Source organism: Agrilus planipennis, unplaced genomic scaffold (genome assembly GCF_000699045.2).
Source record: "Agrilus planipennis isolate EAB-ADULT unplaced genomic scaffold, Apla_2.0 scaffold114, whole genome shotgun sequence".
Taxonomy (NCBI): Eukaryota; Metazoa; Arthropoda; class Insecta; order Coleoptera; family Buprestidae; genus Agrilus; species Agrilus planipennis.
This window is the reverse complement of record NW_020442440.1, coordinates 227,399-237,443: the sequence shown is the minus strand read 5'-3', so window position 1 is coordinate 237,443 and position 10,045 is coordinate 227,399. Positions and strand designations below refer to the sequence as shown.

General features: G+C 34.2%; 2 protein-coding genes across 3 annotated transcripts in view; one reads left to right on the top strand and one right to left on the bottom strand.

Annotated features, from left to right (window-relative positions):
- LOC108736217 (Down syndrome cell adhesion molecule-like protein 1 homolog) overlaps positions 1 to 10,045 on the top strand; it is a 157,203-nt gene that overhangs the window by 45,824 nt on the left and 101,334 nt on the right. The window lies entirely within an intron of this gene.
- LOC112906370 lies at positions 931 to 4,418 on the bottom strand. The gene is made up of 3 exons (XM_025980337.1): positions 4,271 to 4,418; positions 3,576 to 3,888; positions 931 to 1,134 (listed from the first exon to the last, which is right to left on the bottom strand). Exons 1-3 carry the CDS (start codon positions 4,403 to 4,405, stop codon positions 995 to 997), a joined length of 588 nt encoding a protein of 195 aa, XP_025836122.1. The 5' UTR covers positions 4,406 to 4,418; the 3' UTR covers positions 931 to 994.

Here is a 10,045-nt window from a genome sequence, read left to right as displayed (position 1 = left end):
TTCTCAGATCTCAAAAGAATGCTCGTTGGGAAAAAATTTTCGTCGAATGAAGAGGTGATCGCCGAAACTGAGGCCTATTTTGAAGCAAAGGACAAATCGTACTACAAAAATGGTATCGAAAAGTTGGAGGATCGCTATAATCAGTGTATCACCCTTGAAGGGAATTATGTTGAATAAAAAAAACGTATTTTGCAAAAAAAATGTGTTTTACTATTTTAGGCCGGGGACTTTTCAATTGACCTGTTATAGGTCTACCTCTATCCCTCCTAACTCCCATTTCTGCCTCTAACATGTCGATTTTATAACTGCCCGGTTGGAATTATATCTTTAGATAAGGGCTTTTGCTTTCTTGAATTCCCGTGAATGTTGAACTTTCTTTAATGTCCGATGCTGACAACATACCCAAATTCTACTTGTCTGCATCTCTTTCTGTAACGCATCAGTTAGTGTAATGTTATTCCTTTTCTTTATTAATGTTCGATGCAATTCCTACCTGACATCTCTTTTCTATGTTTACAATATTCCCTATAACGTCTGTCGTGAGTAAAAGTAGGCGTGCTGTCATTAGCTGCTCTATTCTAGGTAGTAAATTGAAAGAAGAGATTAAAAAGTTTTATTGCGGGCTATGCCAATTTTGAATGTTCCAAATATACAATCTTCATATTGCGTCCTTAGATCCTTGCCTAAGATACGAGGTCTGTGAATTTTTGTATGAAGTGAGCGTTTATTTTGCGACTTTGCAATTACTCTTATTACTGAGTTATTTCTGTGGTGGAAGAAATAAATAAACAAAACCAGAAAATTACCTGTCACTGATCGTAAATGTTTAAAATTGCTTTTGTACTTGCAAGTGTTTTTATAAGTTCCAGTGTTTACACTATTTTTATGTTTACATTTATTCAAAAAACGGAAACGTCGATAAAAGAAAACTCAAACTGCCGACAAATTTAATTTTAATCAATTTTTCACAAATTTCATGTATGTAATTGTTATTTTAAATCGAGCAGATTGTTGGATCCTGTACAACATTCACCATTGGTCCATGAGGTAGATGTTGCCTTTCAAGAGATGCTCTAACACGTCTTTGTTGATCTGACGTCAAAGTTCTATTCCGACTCATCAGATGCAGAAATTCTAACAAAAATTCATTACTTATTTAGATACTAAAGAGTAACGATTGATCATTACATATAAAAAAATGCAAGTGGACACTGGACAGAGAATTAATATGAAACTATTTAAGGTGGAACTGCTGTGAAACTGGATGATGTTAATTCAAAAAAAAAACTTAAAATGGAGAGAGCGTGTCACTCCAATTATAAAAAGCAGCTATTTTTTGCTCCCTTGAAACCAGTATTATTGTTTTAATTTTATCGTATTTAAAGCTACCTTTAACTCCTCCTTGCAGATGCTAATACTGCTATATCATCTGCAAATCTAAGCATACTAATCTTTTGCCTCTATAAATCTATCCCTACAGGTGTACTGTCTTTAATGATGTTGATCGCATCTTCGATGTATAGATTAAAAAGTAGCTGTGACAGTGTGCATCCCTGTCTGACTCCCTTCGTAATACATATACTTCTCTACGTTGCTGCTCCAGCTTTGCAACTGCCCATTGCTCTTTATACAAACTATCACTCTTCCATTTCTGTAACTCATCCCTACATTTTTAAGTATATTTAACATCTTGTACCATTTAACATTGTCAAAAGCCTTTTCTGAATCTATAAATCCTATGTACGTACTCTTTCCTTTTTCTATCGTTTCCTCTATTGTTACCCGTAAAGCTAGAATGGTCTCCCGCGTCCCTCTATTTCTTCTAAACCCAAATTGATCTTCCCCTAATAGTTCTTCCGATTTTTTCTCCACCCTCCTCTGTACGATTTTAGTTAAGGTTTTTAACGCATAGGAAGTTAGCTAATTTTTCTAAATGTCTCGCATCTATCCGCGCGTCTATTTTTAGGTATGGTTACTAATACGTTCCGTTTATAATCCTCTGGGACTTTCCCCGTCTCGTAAATGTGACTAACTAGCTTTAACATACAATCTCTAACCTCTTGTCCTGAGTGTTTTAGAATTTCCGCCTGTATCCCATTTATATATATATGAATACATGAATAATTATATTAATTCCAAAGTTTGTTGAGGTGCTAACATTAAAGGGTATTAAGAATACCTGGGTATAACGATGCTTTAAAAATATTAGAGGAATTAGCGCGGAGTACAATCAACATGCCGATTCACACACTTCTCCATACCAATATGGACCAGTCGTCCACATATTTTACTAGATTCTTAGAATCCTTTATACGGAAGCGTGCATTTTTGCAGGCTGCATTTATACTATACAATTAGATGGAGAAAAAAGCTATGAATTCTCGTTCCGACCATGTCTAAAGCATGAAATGTAGAAAAAACCCACTAGATGGCGATACACTGCATGTACAACTCATTTCAAACAGTAAGAGATACAACCGATCCCTTTACCTGGATGCGTCGTGACAAAATTTAAAATTTAATAATATTTTACATCGTTCAAACTATTTCTGTCATGCTCACGCCTAGTGGGTATTCTTTCTATTCGCGCAGGTTTCCTGAGTCATAACTGTAACCGTTTGAAACGAGTTGCACTCGGATACTGTATAAACTGGTTTTTAGGAGCATCATTAGTTTGGTTAGTACAAATTGTAGTGTTCAGCACCAACTGCTATACCATATCATAGTGCTATATTTAACGATAGTGTTTGTAGTTTTCAGCAAAATATTTAAATCCCGTTCCTATATAGAACATAATTTTGGTACATCCTACGGCAATACCTGTACAATAGCATCTAATATAACTATTAACAGTTAGCTCCATGAAATTTATCAGCTGCCACAGTTCAATAATATCCATCAAGAATTCAGACACAATATTCTTCACTTTCGTACAATTTCAGCTGTTTTAGTTTAATTTTAATGTTTTTGTAGTCGTTAGAGATACATTTGCTTATTATTATTCAACCTATATTATTTTATTATATTGGAATTTTGCATAATTTCAAGCGCATACGAGGCAGTTAAGTATCTCTTGACTGTTCTTTTACAAACAATAATAGGCCAATTTGTTAATTTTATTATCGATGCTTTTCAATCGTATGCAGGTTACAGGAATTTCATAACTCGAGGCAGAATCATACCTTGTTGGATTTTCCCCTTATTGGCTTCTGGCTCGTATTCTCTTGTTGCTTACCAGGTATTGGTGGTGGCACCAGAACAATTTTCGATTTTGTCACATAATTTAGAGTTGGTTACATTTTGTCCTTTTTCTTGTTATCTTGCGTTGTAAATTCATATTTTCTCCGTTGTGTCTGTACTTGTAATCGGTTATTTCATAGTTAATAATTCATAAAGTCTTGTATACCTACAGTGTTTTATGTCGAGTTTCATTCGCTCCGTTTTGAGAAAATTCTGTTCGTGATTTTACGGCAAACAGTAGCTATATATATATTTTTTCAGTGTGCGAATTGGTTAATTTTTACCATTTCGCATCTTAACTATATACATATAGAAAGAGATGTACTTATTCTTACCCTGTCTGTTTTGTTTATCTAGATTGACGCAACTGTAATGAGCGGTGAATTCATCATAAACTATCAGAACCATTCGGTATACCAATGGCTTGCCATCATATGGGTGATTCACACTTATAATCGCTTCTCTATAATCAGGTCGAACCCATGTTGCTTTACCTTCTCTTCTGGACACTACGCCGGTGGTTAAATTTTTTTGTGTGTAAACCACATTCATGGTGTTAGTACTTGTTTCGGTAAAATATAAGCTCAAGCAATCGAGGTTGCTGCTGTATGAAGCAATAGGGTACCATGGAGCCCCATTTCCTGCAAACTGAAAAAGAAAAATTTGATGAAGTAGAATATACAATAGTGTTTTGTTTTTGAAGTGAAACTTCTTTACGCTAGGTAGGGTAAGTTCGTTTCATGCGAGCTGCTATGTAACGAAATCATGCAACGGATGTTCTCCCTCTACTCGGCCACGTAGTCGAGTTCGTAGTGGGGATCGCTTGAGTCGTGAGCGCGCTTCAATGCAACGTTTGTTACAGGCAACTTCGGCATGTATAGAGTAAAATTTAAATTCATAGTGTACAAATAATACCATTAAACCAATTCCTTAACCCCTATCATTGTATGTTTGAAGAAGTTTCACTTCAGTAGCGCGTTGTATAATTACATGTTGTATTTTTTTAAATTTTACAATACAATTAACTTACCCGCCGCAAATTGAACCATTGTGCCACGCTTAGGTTAATTCTGTCTCGATCTTCACACTGGCCTCGCGAGGTGTACTGTGAGTAAGAAAATGAAATTAATGTAATAAAAACAAATGCTAAACGTAGATTAAACATTTTTACTGCTTTTAACTTGNTCATTAAAATTACTTTTTCATACAGTACCTGTCAAAAGTTTTGTTCAATCATGAATAGTAGTGCGAGTCGAAAACAAGCGTTAAAGCCTTTAATATATCTTCAGATATAAATAAACATCCCGTTGATATTTTCAGTAGTAAATGGTACCAATAACAGCGCATTTGAGCAATGCAATTGTACTGGATAAAATGGTCAAATTCACCGTGGAGTACTGTACGGATTATATACTCCTCACTGGTTAAGCGTTTGGCAGAGAGTTGTCTCCTTCCTTTTCTGGCCTAGAGCTGTTCTTTTCTACTTTGCTCCGGTCAAATTGAAGGTCACATCTAAAGTAAACGAAGTATATCAATGTATAATATGTACCTATAACAAGCAAAGAGTTGGACATGAGGTCACAACGTTGTTTAGAATATGGACAGATTTTAAGGTGTATAGCCTGATAGGAACAAGGAGTAGATGCTGAAGGTGAATGTGCCCTACTTTTTTTTAATTACGTCATAGAGATAATGCTTTTCAGAATATTTAATTAGGTATATTCCTAAAAGGCAGGTACATGAGTTGGAACAAAATGTGTAGCGGACAGGGATGAAGTAAAAAAAAAATTACTGCATTCATTCGGAATATGAATGGGCATTATCAAATTTTCCGCACTTTCCATTGTAGAGCCTCCGCCCTGAGCCTATGACCTCCCATTAAAAAAGTTGCTTGACCTTCAAGTAACTTCGAATGTCAAAGTTACAGCTCAGTTAGACGTAAACAGAAAAATTTACTTTACTTTTTGACAAATGAACTGTAGTAAAGACAATGTATTATTATTTGTTCGATATTCATATGTTTTAGAAAATAACTTTTAAAGCCCTTTACTGATGAGGGAATTACGAAACACGTCACTAATCGATATCGGCCGTGCTTATTATATCTCCAAGGGATGTATCAAAATATTGGATAGGATAGGTATACTCGCATAGTGCAAATTTCCGGTAAAGAAGTGCAAACCGGAATGCGTGCATAGTTTTTTCAAGCAAATCTGTTGCAAATTTGTGAGTACCCTTCACAATTTTTATCGTCCCCATTTCGAATGAAATTTCTGAAACGTACAAGTAAATATATTTTATTTTATTCTGTCTAGCTGTTTAGATAAGCATTTCTTATATAGGGACAACCTCTATCTAAGCAGCAATACCAGCATGCAAAGTCTACAAAGACTACAAAACAGAGCTATGAGAATAATACTGAAATGCAGTAGATATACAAATATAGAAACAGTGCTCAACCAATTAGGATGGCTAAAAATAAAGGACCATGCGGAATACTTAACATCAGTATTTATTCATAAAATCAAACTAAAATTAATGCCAAAGTATTTTGACTGTATGCTGCTGCAGTTTTTGGAAAAGCGCAACCATAGTACACGTAAAAATTCAAATTTTATGTTACCACATGTCACTAATAAGAAGACGTCAAATTCAATCTTTTTAAGGGGGATAAAAAAGTATAATGAACTGGATAATAGGCTTAAAGAATGTAGTTTGATGCAGATCAACAAACAACTTAGAATTAATTACTTAAATAGAGACTAGTTAATAGAGTTAGAGTAGGTTAGTCAAATTTATATAGTATTTTTTATTATATATTATTTTACATTATTTTTTTGAAATAATTAATCTTAAAGATAGTTTGCATAGCTATTGGTTAAAATAAAGTTATTATTATTATTAGTAAATCAGCTCCATTTATGTGTTGAATAAGTACGAAAGTAAATTATTGATGGTCCATGTCGCCTTTACAATTGGGATAAATGAACCACATTCATTCCGAAAAATGAACCTTTTATACTAATTTCATACGATTTTTTAATTGCAACTGTGGCGACCCGCCTGTCTTGCGCCAGTTCGCGCCGCACACCCCACAGGTTTTCAGATGCCTAAAGCTTTTCTGATAAATCCAGGCGTGCTCTCGTAACGAAACATCTTTTCTCTCTTTTCTTTAGACAACGAGATATCTACACAACTGTCTTATTCCGACATGTCGACCATATATAAACGTAAACAAAGTTGCTCAAGAGATAATGGTCTGATCATTAACTTAATCTTGCCGTTGAAGTCATAAATCAGGATACGGTGGGAGTCAATGAGCCTTAGAGGCATTTCGGTATTTCTGAGCTAAGGCTGCTAAAAAAAAAGTTAAATGGAAATTTTAATAAAAACCGCCTCTTTAGGACATCCATTAACATAATGAAGGAAAAACTACAGAATGAACAAAAAATTAAAACAAGTGTAGTAATGACGAAGACTTTAAGGAAATTAAAGCAGAAGGAAAGATTGAAACAAAGGGATAGTTTCTCAAAGAGAGTCAAATGAGCGAGAACCTGTTTCAAATGATAGCGATTCTGGTGAGTCCTAGAATGAAAATGAATGCATCGATTACTCTGCCAAAACAAAAATTCATTATTTAATAAGTTGTATCCATTGTGACAGTTGGTTGCACGAGTCTTTATAAAACACGATGATACTTACGTGTGAAAAATGTGACAAATAAATATCGTCAACCAGTTTAACTTACAAGGAGACGGCAAGGGTGTGGGGTCCTCAAATCGAACAGAAGTTCCGCGTGTAGTTAGCACTCAGTGAGTGTATTCATATACTCAAACCCTAGAGCGCACTACTTAGCCATTACCGAGAAAAAAAATCCTAAAGCTTGAAAAAAAATTTTTTCTTTTTTGTATTAAAATTTAATAAATCGTTATAAACAATTTCTTTTATACATTATTGAATCGCGAATTTAATAATTTCTAACTTTTTAACGATTAGAACTTATAAATGACGGAGGAATGCAAATAGAATAAATACAAAAGCCACAGTGCTTTTAAACATTTTTTAAAAAATAATATATTGTTAAATACAATGAATATTTATGATAAAATGTTTATAGCATTAGCAATTTTTTCAAGTATTCATCTTTAGGAATACACAAACCTGGATGATATTTAACATAAAACAAGAAAAACACAAATTTTGTCGACAACTTTCACAACAAATAAATACAGCTTTTTTACAGGAGCACAGCGTTTTTAGAATTTCCTCTGAAAAACAAACTTCTTTTACGTTCATAAATATTTCTCGATGTTCAGATAATTTTGACGCATACCAGGCATATTTGATCATTTTTTAATACAATCTTTAGGAGAGTTAATTTCCAGATTTTCTTCAATTAATTGCGAACAATTTTGTATTTTTTTAATTAAATTTTTGACTTGTTTGTAAAAGTAAACATCGCACTGTTGTATTGATGGAGTACACTTTGGAGGTATTACTTTGACAGTACAAGTAGACATTTTCTGATCATCTTGAAAATTTTCATCATACATTTCAAGCCTCGTTTATCCTCCCCAAGAATCGATGAGACGAAGAAATTTTGTAGTGAGTTTTCCGGATTTCGATGTGACGACAACATTTTTATATTTTTTCATGTACTCATCAACCTGCTTCTGAAACTTCTACTATAGTATATGAATACACTCACCAAGTGCTAACTTCACGCGGAACCTGCGTTCGATTTGAGGACCCCACACCCTTACCGCCTCCTTGTTAGCAAGTTTTAATATATTTGTTATTATTTCCATATAACTACATTACTGCTATATCGAGGTGGTTTATTTTACCCATATGCACCGGCCCATCTCTCCCCATATATTTACATTACGTTTATATAGACTACAAGAAAAGTTTCATTCTATTCTATAATTGTTTTTTACATTTTCACGAAATAATGTTCAAACTAAACAATCTGCCCATCTCTTCCGCAATTACCTAATTAATCATTAAGGACGTATCAGATTAAATGAGCAAGACCGCGACTTAACACCCATGACCGAGACCAAGACTATTTCAGAAAGATCAATACCAATACCAAGACTAGAAGTGTTTGAGCAGGATTAAGACCAACACCGAATAATCAAGACCAAGATCAATACTAAGACTGGGACAGTCTTGGCTTTGGTTTTGCTTTACTCATCAGTAGTCATACAGGGTGCTCCATTTCACTAGTTACGATATATAACTCTACGCTCTACAGTCTTCTTCTTTCTTCTTTGTCTTTCATTTCAGCTGAATCACTATTGTCGATAAGGCAACCGTACGTTGTTTGCAAGGTCGACCCGTGCCATTTTTCATACCTTTTCTTGATCTGTGATGTCGCTAAAATATACGATATTTGAAGCCCACGCATTTATTTTGATAATAATTCATTTTGATACATTTGTTCTATAAATAATAAGTCTGGGCGATTACCTCTCTCCGAACTAATCTTTAGTAAGTTTTCAATGCATCACCACTGCGGGTGATTCAGTTACGAAGGAAATAATGAATAGATAAAGATCACGAAAAATTAATGTTTCTTAAGGGAGATGTGATAATTATTATTTTATTCATAGTAAATTCGGGTTTGTGGAGCAAAACTGGCAGATAAAAAACGAATGATGAACAACATTAGGTTTATTTAGTACAAAAAAAGTTTCAACAAAACAAAACAATTTATAAGAAATGTGTTACTTCGATATTAGAAAATATTTCTAAAAGTTTTCTTTCGTATAAACAACTTTACTCTTACTGAGTATCTATCTGTTTGGTGTTATGACAGATTCATACTTAGGGAGACCCTCCCTACTACGTATTAGACCGGGTCAAAACGACACAGGTTGAAATGTAGCATTGCACCTTATGTTCTTTAGTGAGGTTAAAATATACCTATGTCTTTATTATTTATGAATCTGGAATTATTACAGATTTTAGGACAGACGCAGGGTGCCCTATTGGTTTCAAATCACTTAAGAACAAATTATTAATGCACCACATTTCTACTATGTCTATCGTTTTCATAGAACGAAAGTAAATAAAACAAAAAATTAATCTGAGCTCAGTTGCCGCCAGCCTAATGACTTTATACCATCTGCCGACAGTAACGACAGGTTACTATGCTAACCTTATTGTATTACGCTCCTTATTATAAAGAAGTGGTTCACGACGCCATCATTTGCTATGAGCGAAAATGCATAAATACCTTTTATAAAACGCCTCGTTTGATGACAAAACGTCAAAAGATCGGAAAGTTCGTTAATAATAATGAAAATTTTCAGATTTTAGATAATACGTAAATTTTATGAAAGCTGTTACTAACTTCTCATAGTCTTCTTATAAATTGGTATCGTCATCATGAGGTCATCAGTCCTAAGATTAGTTAAACACGCACCTCAACTTTCCTATTCTGAGTTAATCTTCGTATTTCCCTAAATTATTGTAACAACCCACATCCTTAACTATTTGCGAACAGTAATCTAATACTAGGGTCAATTGAAAAGTCCCCGGCCTGACACATAGATGGCGGCACCCGAACTAAATCCATATGATTTTCAGTTAGTCCTAACCTTCAAAAGACGCGTCTATAAATTTGACGGCTGTCGGATCATTAGTTTGTGAATTATAGCATTTTTAGTGAAGCAACTTTTGTTATTGTGAAAAAAATGGATAAAAAGGAATTTCGCGTGTTGATAAAATATTGCTTTTTGAAGGGAAAAAATACAGTTGAAGCAAAAACTTGGCTTGATAACGAATTTCCGGACAC